General features: G+C 45.1%; 1 protein-coding gene across 1 annotated transcript in view; it reads left to right on the top strand.

The window, feature by feature from the left end:
* The window catches only part of PPARGC1B (PPARG coactivator 1 beta), a 115000-nt gene extending 98361 nt beyond the window's left edge, over positions 1-16639 (top strand). The window contains exons 5-12 of the mRNA XM_081178366.1: positions 786-1944; positions 3056-3092; positions 3783-3847; positions 4412-5183; positions 6082-6151; positions 6748-6869; positions 7589-7743; positions 9215-16639. Of these exons, the coding sequence (XP_081034492.1) occupies positions 786-1944; positions 3056-3092; positions 3783-3847; positions 4412-5183; positions 6082-6151; positions 6748-6869; positions 7589-7743; positions 9215-9318 (2484 nt within the window). The 3' untranslated portion in view covers positions 9319-16639. The remainder of the gene's footprint in view (positions 1-785; positions 1945-3055; positions 3093-3782; positions 3848-4411; positions 5184-6081; positions 6152-6747; positions 6870-7588; positions 7744-9214) is intronic.
* The last annotated feature ends 2176 nt before the right edge of the window (positions 16640-18815 follow it).

Here is an 18815-nt window from a genome sequence, read left to right on the forward strand (position 1 = left end):
ATATATGATTCTTAAAGAACGGGCATGTCCTCCCATTTCTTAGCTTGTGTACATATGCCATAGGCTTTGTGCTGAGAGATAGCAGAGATCCATGCATAGGTAGATAAGTTTTCATCATCCATTTTCTTCTCTGATTCAGGCAGGGCAAGGGCCTCCTTGACCATGGTGGCAACGAATGCTCCCCTCATTATTAGTGGTGTCAAAGGCATCATCTGATAAATGCCCACAGTATTTGCTCAGTCAGTGTAACAGGAATTGAAACACAGGGCAGAGTGAGGCTTGCATTAAGCAGCAACCTTTACTGGAAAGTAGTATTGCTGCTTGCTACCAAAAAACTGGCTGCTGAGGAAGAAGAAGAAGACGACGACAAATACAGTTTAGTGGCTTGGATGCAAGGCCCTTCATTTACTACCTTAGAATCTGACACGAAAAAGCCAGATTCTGCAAGTTCTCTGAAAGTAGATGAGAAGAAATAAGTTACACAAAGGGTACAAGTAGTTGCTTTATAAAATTACATCAGACAGATCCTATAGGCATTAATGAAATGTAACCGGTAAATTACCAGGGTAACCACAGAAGAGGCTGAATAGTTCTTCATATACAGTAGGTTATTGATTCCATAAAATCTTCTGGGGTGTAAACATTTCTACAGAAATCTGCTGCAGTTGCTTACTGTAACCACCAAACATGGAATGTGATGAGGAGATGAGGACTCTGTCTATGGTGTGGCTGGGAAGAAACTCATTCTTGGTTAGCCTAACTTCATTTTCCCTCTGCTCTTGAAGGTGGACGGTGTCCGAGACCGAAAGCCGAGTTTTCTCCAGGCTCAGAGCCGGAGCTGCACCGAGCTTCATAAGCACCTCACCTCCATCACAGCCCACTGCCCACACACAAAGGACAACTGGCCACCGGACGAGTGCCACAGTGGCGGCACGGAGCCCCAGAGTTATTGTGCCCACCATGGAGAGGACAGCGACTCCGGTGAAGAGTTGCTGCCCTGCGGCAACATGGCAGCGACTCCGCCTTCTTCCTCCGAGGAAGGCACCGGAGAGAAGGAGCTGCACGCTACTGTGGAGCTCATCCGCTACATGCACACTTACTGCCTTCCCCCCAGAAAGCTGCCCCCCACAGACCTTGCCAATGCGAGACACCAGCATTTCCACAGCCCCTCCAAGAGGGCCAAGCCGGATTGCCCCCTGCAGCGGCCTCCGCTCTGCAGCAAGGACAGTTGCTCGACCAGCTCTTGGCACCTCTCAGCGGGCTGCAAGCAGCCCAGAGCCCCCGCAGCCAGTTTCTCCATCCTGAAGGAGCTGCTTGCCAGGGACCTCCCTTGTGATGTGAGCAAGCCATACCGGTTGGCCAAGCCTGCATACGCCTCCTTGACCAGGTTGCAGCCACCCAAGGCTCCGGGAGCGCCTCCGCCCGAGGCTGCTGGGGGATCCACGGAGGCGTGTAAGTCCGCGGGCAGAATGCCACCAGAGGTGAAAACGGAGCCCAGGCAGGGCCCCAAAGCGGAGCCCGAGGTGAAGGAAGAGACTGGCAGCCCTGCAGAGGAGGAGGAGGACTGTGCAAAGCGGCCCCAGCTGGCCTTTGGGAAGGCAGGCCGCAAGCAGGAGAGCTTTATTTATGCCGTGCGGCGCTCCAAAAGACTCAACCCCGAGCTCAGTCTCTGGCTTTCCTTCCTTGACGACTCTCCCCCTGATCCGGCCACACCCCCTCAAAACAAAGTGGCCTCCCCAGAACTGTCCCTGTGCTCCTCCACTCTGCAGAACTTTGACAGGGAAGCACCAGCAGCAGAGGTTGAAGTGAGCGGTGCAGGAGAGGCAGAGGACAGGTATCAGAGTCTCCCGATGGAGCTGCAAACCCCCTCACCAGAGAGCTCCGGGGAGAGCGAAGCATGTGAGATAAGCGAGAGCCAGTGCTGCGCCCTTTTGCATCAGACAGGTACCCTAAGTAAGAGTCTGAACATTTGGGGAACTTGGGAAGGGATATACCTTATACTGAGCCAGACCAATGGTCCATGCAGCGCAGGGTTGTCCACAGTGTCTGGCAGTGGCTCTCCAGGTCTTTCCCAGGCCTACTTGGAGATACTGTGGGTTGGCTCCTTCTGCAAGCAAGGCACATGCTCTTTGGTTGAGCTCTGTCCCTTCCTGTAAGGGAAGGCCCATGCTTTGAGTCAGACACAGGGAACATATCCTGTAAAAGCTCATTGAGCGCGGAGAGGGTGGGTTGTGGCAGTGTTGTGGCAAAGAAGGAATTCAGTACATTGGACGCTCGGGTTGCGAACGAGATCCATACAGGATGCACGTTCGCAACCCGCAGCGTTCACAAGCCGCAGCATTCCGGTATCCGGGTTTCAGCAGGTCCATAACCTGAAAAAACACAACCTGAAGCGTCTGTAACCCGAGGTATGACTGTACTGGCAAAGTTTGATGGGAGTATCTTTAGAAGTTACACACACTCTGTGGAGGGACTCTTAGACTGTCAGAGCTGCAGAGGACACTAGAACTCTGAGCTTCCAGCTTCTTACAACCCAGGTGACTAAGGAGCAAACCAGGCGTGGTGTGGGAAACCCAGGATCAAACCCTCAGTGTCTCTCCTTTTACATCTTAAAACAACAGTAGAGAGTCCTGAATTGGATCAGAGCTTCAGTATTGGGGGGGGGGTAGCCCTTTTCCCTGTGGCAATTCTCTAATTTAACTCTTTCCTCCTCCCCCCCAACGGCTGCTATTGATTATTGAGGGCAGGGGTTAAAGGCAGGCATTACAGGCCTCTCTCTTTTTCCCAATAGCAGCTTGTGGGGAGGGCAGATTTAAATCAGGGAAACTGCACAGGCAGGTAGGACTAATCCCTGCTCTCCCAGCCCTGCAACCCTGATCCAATTATCTCCCTGCTGCCTTTTAAGTGTTAAAAAAAAAAAGATGTCAGATTCAGAAGATCCAATCTTGCTTTGTTTGGTCTTAATCTGCTTTCTCATGAGCAACCTAGTCCAGTTCAAAGGCACGGATGTGTCTCACTGAGTCATTCTGCTTTTTCCTGTTTGTTTTTCTTTCAGAAGCACCAAGGTGTCTGTCGCTGCCCTTGGCAACAACGTAAGTGAAATACCAAAAATACATATTATTGGTGGAGGAGGATAGCCTCAGGTGTCAGGAACCTGGTACATGGCTGTCTCAGAACTTTGCTGCCCTTCTTCTTCTTTGGCGATCACTCGTAGCCGAGTAAGATTGTCTTCCATAAACACATTTTTAACAATGAGTCCGTAAATGACTGTGGAGGCCAATTCTGGATCCACAAGTCCTTCCACAGTGGGGACATTGGTTTCCAGGCGGGAGTTGATCACGGTGTGGGTTTGCCAAGCGTGCCTTCCTCTTAGCACGTTTCTCCCTTGTGCCCTAATGCATGCATGAAGATATAACATAATTGTGTGCAAATAAGTCCGCAAATGGTATTAGCCCATATACACTTTTTACTAGCATATGCTGGTCATTTGTGACTGTAGTAGCCTATAAGGGTGGTCATGGAGAGCAGTTTCCTTCTGGTTTGCAAAACTTTCACTGCATAGTTACCTGGAACTATTCCCTGCTCTCTGGTCCTTAACAGTTGCATGGCCATTTAGAAACCTGTTCAACATGGCAACTGACCCTTGAAGGTTTGGCCAGAGTCACTTTATCTTTACAGCTTCCTTGTTTCTGGTTTAGTATGTGAATTGTGATGTCTCCATCTTTAACATGCACCTTATCTCTTCCATGACCTCTACACACTCCTTTTCTCCCCATCTTTAGAGAACCAACATTTGGAAAGCGCAATTTCGAGCAAGTTCTGACCGTAGAGCTGTGTGGCACCGCAGGTAAGGGTGGAATTCGCTTTAAGAGTCTGCCACATCCTGCAAAATGTGAAGAGAAGATGGGGCAGTGCCGAGGACCTCATGGTCAGCTAGTGACTTCAGGATGTTAATTCTGCATAAAGCCATTGACTTGAAGGAAAGGGATCCCTTTCATCTGAAATGGCAGCTATCTAACATAAGTGCCTGTGTCCTCACCAACTCCTTGAGAACTGCTATTACCATTTCCCCAAGACAAGAAGCTAGGTGTAAACAGAAGTGCAGCTGGCCCAGAATCAATTATTCAGCAAGGTTTAAAGCAGGGTTCCCCAAACTTGGGTCTACAGCTGGTTTTGGATTATAATTCCCATCATCCTGGACCACTTGTACTGCTAGCTAGGGTTGATGGGAGCTGTAGTCCAGCAACAGCTGGAGACCCAAGTTTGGGAAACTCTGGTTTGACAGATGTGGCGGTGTACAATGAGGGAACAAGTCTAACTCCCCTTGTCAAGGCAGCTTTCTTGTTTGTTTTAACTTTCATGCTTCTGTACTGAAAGACCTTTATCCTTTTGCTTCCTTGGGGGAGATAAGGTCTCACACCACCAACTACTCCACCATACAAGCCTTCAGAGGAGGACCTGTATAAGCCAGACATTCACCAGAGGCCAGCCAAGGAGACTGCCATCATCACCAGCTCTGAGCCACAGCCAATGATGGGGGACAGGGCAGCCTCCGGGAAGAAGCAGAAGAAGCACCCGGTGCGGACAGAGCTGTACGCACACCTGAGTCGGTCCACCCCCCACCTGCCCCACCCCGAGCCACATGGGGTGCTGAAGCGCCCTTTCTCACGCTCTTTCGGCGACCACGACTATTGCCAGGTCTTGAAGCCCGAGGCCTCTCTCCAGAGGAAGGTGCTGAAATCCTGGGAGCCCCTGAGCCATGTGGAAAACAAACACAAGCGGAGAGCCCCTGATGTGCACTACCAGCATGAGAGTCAGGAGGGCGTCAAGGGGACCTCAGTGAAGGAGGGAAGCCAGCAGCTGAGGGACCAGGAGATCAGGGCCAGCTTGACCAAACACTTTGGCCTCTTGGACAGTGCCCTCGATGCCGGGGAGGCAGCCTCCTGCAAGACGCCTGAATATGACACCGTCTTTGAGGACAGCTGCAGTGAGATTGGTTCCCTGCTGGAGGAAGAGGAGGAGGAGGAGGAAGAGGAGGAGGAGGAAGAGTGCTGCACAAGTCCATTGGAATCCAAGATGTGCCCCTACAAGAACCCTCTTTCCAGGGCCAGTTTGCACTATTGCTCCCGAAGCAGATCCGATTCTGAGTCTTCGTGCTGCAGGTCCAGGTCTCCAGCAAGCAGGTGGGCTTCTCTGCACAATTGTGAGTTCACAGGGTCTTTGGCGAAAGGGCTCAGGGAGACCAGTAGTGAGCAAAATTGTAGTGGGTTGCATTGGCTGGTCTTTACTGGCTCCCTCACAAAGGTACCTACTGATTTACAGGTGGCCCTCTGGCAGAGATGCTGACTTTTTGCTTATGTTTCTCCAGGAGGTGCCGTGCACATCCATGCTGCTTTATAGATAATACGATTACTCTGAAAGAGACTGGGTTGGGTGGGTCCAGAGATCCCTGTGAGCGAAGTTTCACTCACAGGACCTCTCACTTACAGAAGTAGCAGAAGCAATTTTTGCCAGTTCTCCTCTGCATCCCCTGAATGTCTGTTTTGGAAAGTTGGAGGACCCTCGGGAACAGCCTGGGCAGTGGCAGAAGAGACTGAAGGGAGCAATCTCCTTCCCCCTTCCATTAGCAGTTTGCTCCACTAGATTGCCAGCCCCTTGTGTGAATGTCTCAAGCCTTTCCCTTTGCAGAAGAAATACTCTTGATAGAAGGGGAAAAAGAGGGAAGAAGCATCCAGGTGGGCAGAAATAAGCTTTAAGACCTTTTGCATCAGAATTGGAAGCCAAAGACTCAAATTGGTTGTACCTAAGCATGGAGAAGAATTTTGAAACATATTAGGCTCTGCAAATTTATTTCTGTCCACCCTTTCCCCCCTGTATTTGATGCCTTGCCGTTTCTCCTTTTTATGCTGGATGCTGGTGTTTGTCTTTGAAAGCCTGCTGTTGCAGACACAGCATTCTTGGTGCTGTGAGCCTGTCCCTGCAAGCAACAAGTGTGCCTCTACTTCCTTGTGATTTCTAGCGCTCAGACCAGCCAGAGTCCATTCAGGACTAAATTCATGTGCCTTCTTGTTTATCAAACAGATACGAAAATGGCAAGCAGTGTCAAGATGGAACTGTTGGACAGATGGAGAAGAGGAGAGAAAAAGCCATTGTAAGTGACCTGTTTGCTATGTGGGAGCTTCTGTAATAAATCAAGTGGGAATGGTGCCAGATCGGTTGACTCCCTCTTTTGAAAATTCATCTGAATTTAGGGACAAAGCAATTTTGGTTTGACTCCCACTCCAAGTTGGAGTGGCACAGTACATGTTGCAGCATCTCCTGGCCCAACACCAGTTTAAGATGATGAATTAGAAAGAAATAAAGTAAACATAACCGGCAACAGATTCAGTTCTTGACCCAGGAGAAACTTGGTGCCGAATTCATCAACAGGCACTTACAGAGAGCAGTGGGAATTGTGATTCCATGGCAACTTTGTAGTGAAGCTGAAATGGGGGAAAGCTGCAACTTTTGAAAGGGAGACATAAAATAAGACGATAAAGGGTGCACGATAGGCAAGCTAGCCGTGAAGCGCTAGCAGGCAGCTACTCCTCAAAGAGCCATTTCAGCAGATAGAATTTGTGCATTTGTTACACAACATCATACTGCCTTGTTGTTAAAGCAGGTTGGGGGATAGAAAGAGTTCAGTCGGAAGAAGAAGAAAGAGTTGTATCAGGACAGGCCTAAGCAATTATTCTCATCCCTAAACAGGGAGAAGGCCGTGTAGTGTACATCAGAAACCTTGCCAGCAGTATGAGCTCCACTGAACTGAAGAAGCGCTTTGAGGTGTTCGGAGAGATTGTTGAGTGTTGCGTTTTGACCAGGAATAAAAGGTGGGTCAAAGCTATGCTTCCCCCTCCCTCGCTGCTAGAACCAGCAGGAACTTTTGGAGATCTAAGCACCGGGAACCTAGCCTGTCTATCCTGTGAGACATGAGATGCAGGACTTCGGTCTTATTTGGGGATTGAAAGCTGGAGAGTGTTTTTTGTGGGGGCGACTCTGGAGATGTCTGTTCTTTGGGAAAGTGTCTGCTGCTGTGGTACAATGGTGATCTGAAGAGATGCTTCTTCACAGGATTTTAAAGAGACATAATGCTTTCTCCAGTGTTATTTCATGGGACTGTTGCCCTCTGAAATCCTTTTTGTTCTAGGGATCTGCTTGATTATAAAATAACGAGTCCCCCTTTCTCCTAAATAAAGAGAAATGTAGAGGCCTATATATTTGGACTCAAGGGTTCTAATGACCTACAAAGTGTGGCATGCAAGGAGAATTAGAGGGTGGTATTCAGCTAAGCCTTACTCAGAGTAAATCTGTTGAAACTATTGGACCTCACTTAGTCATGTCCATTCATTTCAATGAGACCAGTGTAAGCACCTGGCTTCTAATCCCTGGCTAACCACAAAGGCTCACTGGGATGTCTATTACCTTCCAGCTCTATCTACCTTCTTTGAGGAGAAAACGATGTGTCCTTTTGGAGGTTTACAGAAAACGTGACACAAATAAATGGCAGTAAATTGTTGCCTATGCTTAAGTTCTTCATTTTGTTTCTCAGGGGAGATAAATATGGCTTCATCACGTATCGGTGTTCAGAACATGCCGCCTTATCCTTGAAGAATGGTGCCTCGCTAAGGAAAAGAAATGAGCCCTTGTTCCAGCTGAGCTACGGTGGCTTTGGGCACTTCTTCTGGACCAGATACACCGACTTGGGTAAGCCACCCCCATGTCACTCCAAAGCGGTCCACGTCCTCCTCCATCCCTTGTTTCAGTGGTGATGATTTCTTTGCTGTGCTGTCTCCCGTTGTGTTTGTTATCATTTGTACATAATGCTCATTGACGGCCCAATAGGTTCACTTCTATTTATTATCATTGATGGTTTGTTTTAGCTAATAGGGGAATACCTTGAGTTATTACAGACATTCGATGGAGCTTCAGCTTGCTCACTTTCTCTGGCTTGTCACTATTTTGTTGTAGTTGTTTATATTCCAATTTATAGGCCTTTTTATTTTACTGGAAGGGCCTCCAAGGCAGTATACAGCAGCTATATAATACAATAAAAGTATTTTATGGTTGTATGAAAAGGCAAACCAACCCCAAACACATCCCAGATTAAGAATATAATAGGGAAAATAAAAAGTACCGCAATATTTAGGACCTACCTTATTTGTATTGACAAACACACAAAAACCAGCTAGGAGAACTGATGTCTTGCATTATTATACACACTGTAAAATGTTACTCAAAATATTGGAAAAAAACATTCAAATCCTAGGAAAAGAAGGGAAGGGACTGTGAGGGTCATGTTGTTCAACCCCCTGCAATGCAGGAATCTTTTGCCCATGACCCTGAGATTATGCTCCTGCTCCAACTGAGAATGGGAGGCAAAAATGTATTGAATTTGCAGGAATAACTAAGCTTACAAGCTATATAACAATGAAAGAATGTAGGCCGAAACCTAACAGAACTGGAGCTTATTCATTGACTAATGGAATGGTAGAGTGCATTCATCAGGCAATCATAGGTCCTTATACAATGTGTTATTTTAGGATTAGGAAAGACTGTATTTAATACAATAACACAATTATATACTGAAATATATATTGTGTATGTATTTCTTATTTATCTTAATATATGCTATGAAGCTGAACCTTGTATGGCGTTTTACTTTTTTAAAAAAATACTATTTTTCTAAAAAGAACACAATAAATAAACAGTGATAAAAACAAAAGTTTCAGCAGCACAAAAATGAATTGCAAAACACAATCAGCAGGAATAAATCAGGAATCAAATTTCCTATTCCTCACTTGTATTTTAAAAAGTATTTTTGAAAAGTATTTTTTTTAAAAAACAAAACAAAACACATTTTGGTGTTTTGCTGAGCTGGGAATTGTAACCTGAAGGATAATTGAACTACAGTCCACATTATTAGTCCAGAAGGTGTGTATTTGACTAACCCACTTAAAAATGTGGGCCAAAGGGAATTCTCCTTCCTCCTTAGTTCCTGTTGTGTAGTAATTACATAATTCCTCCACACCAAATATCTGAGGAATGCTAATATTTAAAAAAAACCAAGAGAGAGAGAATGCATAGTACGGCTCTTCTCTGCCTCTTTTGGGGGGTGCTTAACAGGTTTTGCTTTTTCCTTTGACCAACATGTGTACTTCTTCTCTCGTGGCACCAGATTCCAACACAGAAGAGTCCTCCCCAGCTCTGATAAAAAGCAAATATGAGACCATGGATTTCGACAGCCTGCTGCAGGAGGCCCAGGAAAGCCTACATCGGTAACAGCCTTAACCTTTGAGGAATACCTCAATACCTCAGTCAAGGCACTTCCAATATGTTTACGTTTTCAAAGAAATGATTAAGTATACAACGAGAGAGAGAGAGAGACTGCTGTCCCTTTAAATCGATGTTTACATTGAACAAGCTGCTTCTGTCTGTGAGTCCCCATGGTGTTGATGTTCCACTGCCACACATTAGTATCTTTGCTTCTGACTGGTTGTGTTAGGATGAGCCTGCAAAAGCCTCCTGTCCCCTTCTTGTCCGGCCCCTTTCTCTGCCCCACCGTTACCCCACTTCCGCCGTGGATTTGCAGCTGTGTTCACCATAACTTTTTTTTTGTCTGTAGTGTGTGATGATGAAATTGTTAATTGTGAATAGAATCAGGATTGTAAACTAATTTTTAATAGAAGAAAGAAATATATACTTATAATGTATTTATGGCTCAGATGTACTGTAATTCAGATTTATTGTACCGCTTCCTTGATTTTTAACTATGCACTGTAATGAGGCACTTGCCTGTCAGCAGATGTGGCCCTCCCCAAAGGGTGCCCTCCAATTGGCCACTCAGTTGAAATTGGCTTCAGCCCTGTCCATGGCGAACCAAGGGGTGACCGACTGATATTGTGCTCTTGCTATATAAGCCATTTATTCCGTTTCGTTTGGGCTGAATTCTGGGATCACCACTGCCCTGTTTGTTGATGGCACAAGGCACATTGTGATTCCTCAGTCCAGAGCTGGCTCTGGGTGGATAGAAATGGTGCATTTTTGAGGAAGGGGAGGGAGGAAAAAGGTACAAGGGGAGAGTGTGTGTTTTCCCGCTGTCTATGATGGATTGGCAGTGGTCACAAGGTAGTGAAGCCCCACCTGCCAGGGAAATGGTACGTAAGAAAAGCTCCCCTGGATCAGAACAAAGAAAAGCTCCTCTGGATCAGAACAAAGAAAAACTCCTCTGGATCAGAACAAATGCCTATCTAGTCAAGCATTCTGTTTTGTGCCATGGGCGACTAGATTCCTAAAAGGTAATAGTCCTCTCCTTTTGGTGCTCTCCAGCAATGTATGAAGGCAGTAGTCCTTTTGTTTGCTCTCCAGCAACTGTTACTCAAGAGGCGTTCTGTCTTTAAACTTGAAAGCTCTGTATAGCCATCGTGACCAGTAGTGCAGGAGCACAAGTCTACAGCAAGACTGAGAAAGTCTGAGAGCCAATCCCAGAACAATTATGCCCAGAGGTTTCTTTGCATTACATCTACCATCTAATGATAGCAGCTGCAGTTTCGCCAGGTCCGTGTGGGAGTTTGAGGTAGAAGAACGTGGAGCAATTCATTTAAGGCCATACATGACATCACCAGTAGCCTCAGGAATAGTTTTTTACCCATCTGCTCATCTAACCAAAGCAAAATCTCCTGCCTGGTGGGAAACACCCAACAGAAAAAAAGTTCAAAGGAATTCTCACACCTTGGGCTGAGTGAGTTCACAGTGCTTACAGCTGGCACATAGCACATGGCTCATCAGCAGTCCCTGCTCCATTTTGAACACTACTCTCCTTATGAGTGGAATAAGCCATAAAACATAGTGTCATTGCTATGAAGCCTTGTGAAGCGACTTCCCCTCTCTCTCTTTCTCCCGCTCCCTGTCAAGAAAGGCATGGATGTCACTGCCTATTTGATGTTCCTTTTGACTTCCTCTTGGCGGCGATCTTGTGCCCTCCTTTATTTCTTCCCTGGCTTCTCTCATATTCAGAAGTTTGAGGAGTCATTACAAAGGAAGTCTTAGAGTGATTTAAGCAACTAGTTTAGGGGCTCTTTGATACGAACCGGGGTGCTGGGACAGAGGCAGTGTAGAAGCCTCTAGCTCAGAAGACCGAGTAGTGGGAAGGAGTCGCTATCTAACTTCCGCAATTGTTTCACTCAAACATAGCTCGGACTTGCCACAATATACTGTGCTAATGCCTCATGCAGTATGGCTGTTCTCGTGCTATACTTGGAAGCAATGTCCAGGGACATGAGAGGCAGACCAAGAAACCATCAGGTGCATCAAGAGATAGCATTTTCGAGTGGGGACCAAATAACCTTGCTAATACCTTCATCAGCCACCATGTCTATGGTTTATTTTTCACAAAGGATCTCTGGCATTTAGCCACCCCATGTATACAGAATGCAACAACCTTAATTCGGCCAGCAGGTATTTAATCTGAATCAAAAGGTACAAATTGCCAAAGACCTTGGCAACTGCCTGGCTTAGGTCTAACTCATGCTTGCCTGTCTTGAGTAATTCCATTGACCCAGTAAGGACCACACGCATCAGAAACACCATGAATGAGGTCAAGGCATCAGCTCATGTGTTATCCCATTCTAATTATGTGATCGTTTCTGTCTTTTAATGTGGAGCTTTAATAACAACAGTGCTTATTTTATATAGTAACTGATGTCACAATTTCACGTGTTGTTGGCCAATAATAATAATAATAAACCTCATGATATTGGCTGCTTCAATGTTGCTTGCACCACCTCCATTCGAGAACATACTGATGGATTGCAAGATCCTCTCATGATCAGCCCAGAGCAAAATCTGGCCCAGACAAAGCATCTGCTGTTGACAAGTGCCTCATTGTAGCTCTGCCTTTTTCTGTCCTAGTATTTCCTCACCACAATGATGTTTACATGTGATTGCTATAGAGCTTACTGTAGAATGTACATAGCGACACATTTAGGGTGGGTAGGACTGTCCTGTCCTGTCCTGTGCTGTGCTGATGTTTTCAGAGAACAATCGAACAGAAGAAGAAGAAAAATAAGTAACCACCCCTACAACCGTTAAGTGGAATTCTTCCATCTCCTGGCTTGGTTACAAGGGTAGATCAAAGTTCACCGCTGGCTTTGGTCAGAGAGATGGAAAATGCATCAAATTTCTGAGCATGCTGAAAGTGTTGAATGCAGCTGCAGAGGAGAAGGAAGAATCCTTCTGCTCTCCAGAAAGAGCTGCCTTCAGTGCAGATCGCTTGCAAACATGGGTTTGTATTTAATCAGTTTTTTTATTATTATTATCTCAAGTTTCTTTTAAGAGGCTGGACTTACCAATGATGTTAGAGCATGCACATGCATGCTCTTTTGAGGAGGGAAGAAGGTCCTGTAACGCACATGGCCTCTCAATCCTAGATATAGGGAGAGGTGCAATAAGTGGTCTTTGTGTTGCCTGAAGCCTATAAAAATATTTATTTTAATTTTTTGTGAGAAATTTCACTAGGACTTTATGCAATATGCACACATGTGCACAAACGCACACATGTATAGGGAAAAGGTAGTGGCGGGGCATTGAGCCCCTCTGACTGCTGCTGGGTACAGCAGCAGCAGCTGTAAATCCACCACTGTTGAATGTAGAGCCTGAGTGGTATGGTTTGAAAAGCACGGACATCTAATGCTGGTTGTGGCACACTAGTAACCTGTGGCTTATTTTAATGGCTATTGGAAGCACAGCTAAGTTTGTATCAGCCACAGGGATACAAACAGTGCAAAAACCCTTGGCTATCAGAAGCTTGGAAAGTTGCTCTATATGCGATGGGAGAATTTTAGGCAGCAAGCCTGTATTCAGGGTATATTCCAGGAGAGTCCTCTGTTTCGTAGAGCAGCAAGCTGCTGTGCTCCACATGCACGGCAAGTAGTAGTCTGAGCTTCTGGTGGTGAAAAAAACAAACCCCAAAACTCAGTTCAGAATGGCACAGGAATCGGAAGGACCACTTTGATACAGTGGATATCCTAGTTCATCCCCACGAATCAGAGCAGCTGAGTGGATACCTTTTTAACAGACCTACAGAACTTGTGGCTTGCCAAACTACCAGCCTGCCAGAGGCCTGGTCAGGGGTCAAAGTGTCTTGCAGGCCTCCGTAGATGGCTGGCATACTGTGATGGGCTTGGTGGGTTCCACAGTCCTGGCCTATAATACAGAATAGGCATTTTGCTCATACTGTGAGGACAGTGGTAGGGTGGCAGTCCTCCCCTGACCTCCCACCAGCTGGGTGGCTTGCTGCTTTCAGGAGGGTTGAGGCAGTAATGGGGGGTCAGTGTGGTGCACAAGGGAACCAGCAAAGCCATCAGCAGTTGAGTGTCACCACTACTAGTGTGTGAGGAGCTAGTTCCATGGTGCAGTCCCTCACAAGGCTCACTTCCTCAGCCTGAAGCCCCTCACTTGCTGAGTTCGAAGCACAGGTTGGAGATGAAAAGGGGGAAAGGAAGTTTATTCCTTATTTAGGTTGGGGGAATTAAAATGAGCTTTACACATTGCTATAGCCATCACTGCCGCCAACATGTTTGGGCAGATTTAAACCTTGGTGCAGTTCAGCTCATTTTGATTTCCCAAGGTGGCCGCACAATGAGGCTAAGACGAGTAGCTGAGCGTCCCCTGCCCCCATTAGCTAAAGAAAGACCTTAATTACCTTTACGGTTACTGGTACTTCCTCTGCCCTGTTAAAAAGAGCTTGCGCTCTTGTGCTTTCCGTATACTTCTGCAAAGTCTGCCTAACTTTCTCCCATATTCTTTCTCTTAATAATATGCATAAAGCCAAGGACCCCGTACCCAAGGGGTAGGCCTAGCCATAACAACGATTAGCAGCAGAAACAAACCAAGCCTTTGCAAGATCAGGTGAGAAACCAAATAAACAAATTTAAAGAATTCAATTTTCCAGGGTGTTTCGGAATAAGAGGGTGTGTTGAGAAAGGCAATCATGAGGGAGACATTTATTTTTTTAAATAAACAGAACTATCTCTATATTATATGTAGGGGTGTGCGTGTGGGTATGTGTGAGTGAAAAAGAAGTCCCTCCTAACTGCTTCTTAATTAGGAAAAATACCTTAACGATAGGAATAAGTCATAAGCCATTTCCTTGCCCTTGGTCCTTTAAATAACCATGCTTTTATGTGAAACGCAAATAGTTCCTGCTAAATTCAGCAACCAGACAAAGGAGTGAATGCAGACATCAGAAAAAGAAGATGCGTGCAGAAGAACTGGGTTCCCAAACGTCACTTTCATTGTCAGTCGATGGAAATGTTCATCCCACGTTCCCTCTCAGAGTGACTGTCTTGAGCTTTGCTACCTCCATGAAACTTTCATGTCAGCTTGGTCATGTGTTTCCATGATTAGCATCCAATTTTCTCAGTAGCCCATGTCAAAAAGCCTTAGAGGAATCAGAGAGCAAGGACACTTTGATTTTCATTTGCCAGATGAAAATAGCAAGTCCTTAATCTGTAGCTGAGCATTTCCTCCATTTGTTCTTACAGCAGGGTAGTCTATTTGTGACACACTTTAGCAATATGAGCATTCAAAGCCTTCTGCTTTCCCATCAAGGTTCTGCAAATAATTGTTTGTTTAGGCCTCGTTCTCATTTGTGTGCTTTTCGACAATTTCCCCTGGCATCATTTCCCCCACATCACTGATGCCCATGCATCATTTTAACATGACTTTTGGCCCAACCATAACATTTTCATGTACGTATGATTGCAGGTACCTCCTTGCACTTAAGGGGGCAGTGCGCCCCCTCCCCCAAAGTAACCTGGGGGCTTATGCATTTTGCATTTGATAGCTGGAAGTCTACCGTTAATAGTGGACAACAGAAATGCACTAGAGGTGAGCACCTATGATGCTCTAACAAATTAATGTGTTGTAGGATAGATGCTACAAAAACAAGTACACAAGCATTGCTGCATGTCATGCAGCTTAGGGATGGGATCTCTATGACTGAGGTTGTCACTAACAGTCTGCAAGTGAGCTTGCCACCTGACTGCAGGTGGGGGGCTCACATGATTGAACGCATCTCCGTACGCTCCCTGCACATGAAAAATGAGCATGTCGTGGGAAAAGGTTATGTGCAGAATCTCGGTGAAAACTCGGCTATGCCCTAGTGTTAAGGAGCAAGCTATCCAATCTGGCTTGGGTGAATTTATCACGGTATCGTGCTGTCACCCTAAACTTTGTGCCAGTGAGGCAGATTAAATCAAATGCATCAGCCTCGCTTAGGTTCTCTGTCCTTGGAATGCATAGCACATGTCATTGATGGGGGAGCCTGTGTTGTTAGATGTTATTGGGGTACAGCTCCCATAATCCATGACCATGGTTCATGCTGGCTGGGGCTGATGGGAGCTGGAGCCCAACAATATTCAAAAGGTCACAGGTTTCCCCAATCCATTACCTAGGCTGTGATCCAATGAGCAAATGGAGCTGAAAAAAAGAGAAAGAAATAAGGTTGCTCCATATTCTTCATTATGGCAGAATTCTGTCTTTCAAAGCTTTACACAACATTGAAGAGAATGGGTAGGCCAGTTTTCACAGAGCTTCACATGCATAAAAATGCACCTGTACTACTAGATTAGCCTATTGAATTTTTGAAGGGTCAATTTACACTGAAGGTTTTGGTCCCCACCCCCCAAAAAAGTCAAAACGTTTCCCATTTCCTCATGGAGGAAACTATGTCTGGTGTGGATAGCAAGGCAAACCCCTGGAGAGTCTGGTTTTAATGCAGCCACTGGTGCTTTAGGTGGCATTATTTATTGGAAAAGTGAAAAAGAGTGAATTAATACCACCGTTTGCAGCGTGTGTTTATGAGTGTATGTGAGCCAGAGAGAGTGAAGGAGACTAAATTGATGCATTTCTTAAGAAAGGTGTAAGAATTTCACCTAAAAGAGGGGCACATTTGCTATGTTATTTATAATAAAAACTAGATTTTACTTTTTTTGTTTTTTGAAGAGGACACTGCTAATAATTAGAAGGGGCCAATTCTGCTTCTCTTTTACATGTATTAACTAAGTGATAACTTATTTCTTGGTAAGTAAAAGCAGCAGGATTGACCCCTTTTGTAATCAATAAAATCAAGTTTTTAGTTCACTGTTTTAAAAAAAATAGAAGATTTTTATATTTCACTTAATTTCCCCCCAGTTGTGTTCTGTTGTGTCCTTATTTATGTAATATACTTTAACCTTAATCGGCATAGATTCTTATGCCTCTCCTTTGTTATTGTCATTTTTTAAAAGAAATATTTCTTTCTAGTGTGATTTCAATGTCTACCTTCTAAATGAGAGAACGTTTTCTTGTATTTTTACATTGTCAGATTCTATAGTTTCGTAGATGATTTAACCAAATTGCTCAATGTATTCTCTATATCTATCTGGTAGGTATATAAAAGTTCTATTTTAAATTGTGTAAATACTTCAGAACTGGCTTCTTTTTGAAACTCCCCTGCCGTGGAGTTACTTGTTTACATCACAAAGACTGTAGAATCTCTACATTCATGTACTGTAAATAGTGAAGTGATCTGCCTATAAATAAATAAATCATAACAAATATACTATGAAATATACTGCTTGCTTGCAACTCTGTGTGGAATTGTGTGTACATTTTTGGGAGGCTTTCTGCTCCTAAATTGCACCCATGTCCTCTCTATGAATCGGCTGGAGTCTGGTGATCCTCACACCTATCGTAGGCCTTGTTTACAGCTATAGAAGACAGAGGTGTCTTCTGAAAGATGCCAGCTTATGGAACAGCTGTAGTCTTTGATTTCTAATAGAGATCAAGATTAAGTGCCCCGTGCAGAAGCTCTGACACTGCTTTGAAGAGGTCCACAAGAAGTAAGGTTACAGGGAACCAGGCAGAGGGCCTTCTCGGTAGTAGTGCCCACCCTGTGGAACACCCTCCCACCAGATGTGAAAGAGAAAAACAACTACCAGACTTTTAGAAGACATCTGAAGGCAGCCCTGTTTAGGAAAGTTTCTAATGTTTGATATTTTGTCACTTTCTTCTTCTTCTTCTTCTTCTTCTTCTTCTTCTTCTTCTTCTTCTTCTTCTTCTTCTTCGGGAGCCACCCAGAGTAGCTGGGAAAACCCAGCCAGATGGGCGGGGTATAAATAATATATTATTATTATTATTAGGATGATTTTACATTATTCACATGCTTCATTGGCAAAGATAACACTCTGTGACAAAAGGGACAATGGATGCAGCATGCAACCCTTGGATCCCCATAATGCTGTTTGGGGATCTTTCCCTTGACCCCCAAGTATTAACTGATCTCCCAAGTAACACAAGAGGCAGGGCCAGGTGTTTAAAAAACTTATCATTAATGAGGAAAGCAACAGACACCAAACATAGCTCATTTTAATTCAAAAGTGCCAAGACAACTGCTCCATCTCCAGTTGTTTCATCCTCCTCCTACCACCTCAGGGTCATTGCTTCTCCCTGACCCAGCCATAATTCAGCAGTTTGGGTTTTCTGATTAATTGTTTTCAGGTTTTTGTGGGGAAAGTGCTGCGGGGCGGGGAGCGCTTGGACATGGACTTGGAAAGCCGGGACCTGTGTCCAAAAATGCAGAGCAAAGGTAAGTGTAGATGAGCCCAGAGTCAGGTTTCATTCCACTGCAAAAGTGCAAGCATTGCAATTATGCTTCAGTCATGCCACAAAGCCCCAGGGGGGTGGGATTGTCACTGTACGCACACAACCCTCAGAGCACTTTCTCCACGCAGCCTTGGAACTTGGTGTGTTTATTATTCTGCTAACAGGATGAAAGAGTACTTTGGAGGTGTGTGGGCATGGGAAGAAAGAGCCAATTGTTATTTGCAGAATAAAAGTGTTTGAGCAGAAAGGAAAAGGAAAATGTAGCAGAAAGCTTAAAGAAACCCCCAGGTGAGTAAGTAACATTGGGTAGAAAGGAAATGATATAATCATTCAAATGTGTGAAATTGTATCTTGCAAGTGTCCCTGTTTACCAGGACTCTCTTTATGTTCTGGTCCCTGCCCTTATCTGCGATTGTGAGAGATGTTTTCAGAAATGCCGTTCATGTGCATAAATCCGTCATTTCAGACCCCTCTGCTCTCTAGGCATTAAGGATCAGAATAAAATACTTTGGTGTGCTAGCAGAAGCCAGCATAAGGACTCTTGCTTGTACAGCAGGGTGCCCCTGCACAAATCCTTGGAGTCTGGCAAATATATTGCAGCGATGTGCAGAAAGGAATAGCCCATTAAGGCTGCTGATTATTAACCGTGGCAAACAAAGCCATTCTAAGTACTGTATAGGTTTTGCATGCGGACAAGATGGAGCCAGGAAGTGAACACTACCACCCGCTAGCTCATACTCAAAACAAGCTTGAATTGGGAGAAGCAGGGAGGAAGTAAAGCCTGAAAGGAAGGGATCTACTTTGCCAGCATGTAGTTACTAAAGAGAAGGAGTCAGAAAGGGGGGAAATGGATTGCCTTTCTATTTCCCACCCACCCCAGTTCAGGAAGCTTATTGCAAGCACTGTATGATTTTCAATTGTATTTTCAATTGTATTTTTACAGACATACTATGGACTACCTGAATGAAGCTCACAGACCATGGTTTGGGAACCTCTGCTCTGTCATATAGTGTATGTTTTTTTTAAAAAACAGAGCAAAACAAATGCAGTATGCAGTATGGGGATTGCATATGCATTTCTCATGTTTTACAGGTGTGCAGACCTCTGCAGTCTCTGGGTGAAGCTCCCACAGG

Source organism: Podarcis bocagei (assembly GCF_964188305.1).
Source record: "Podarcis bocagei genome assembly, chromosome: 2".
In the NCBI taxonomy this organism is placed as follows: Eukaryota; Metazoa; Chordata; class Lepidosauria; order Squamata; family Lacertidae; genus Podarcis; species Podarcis bocagei.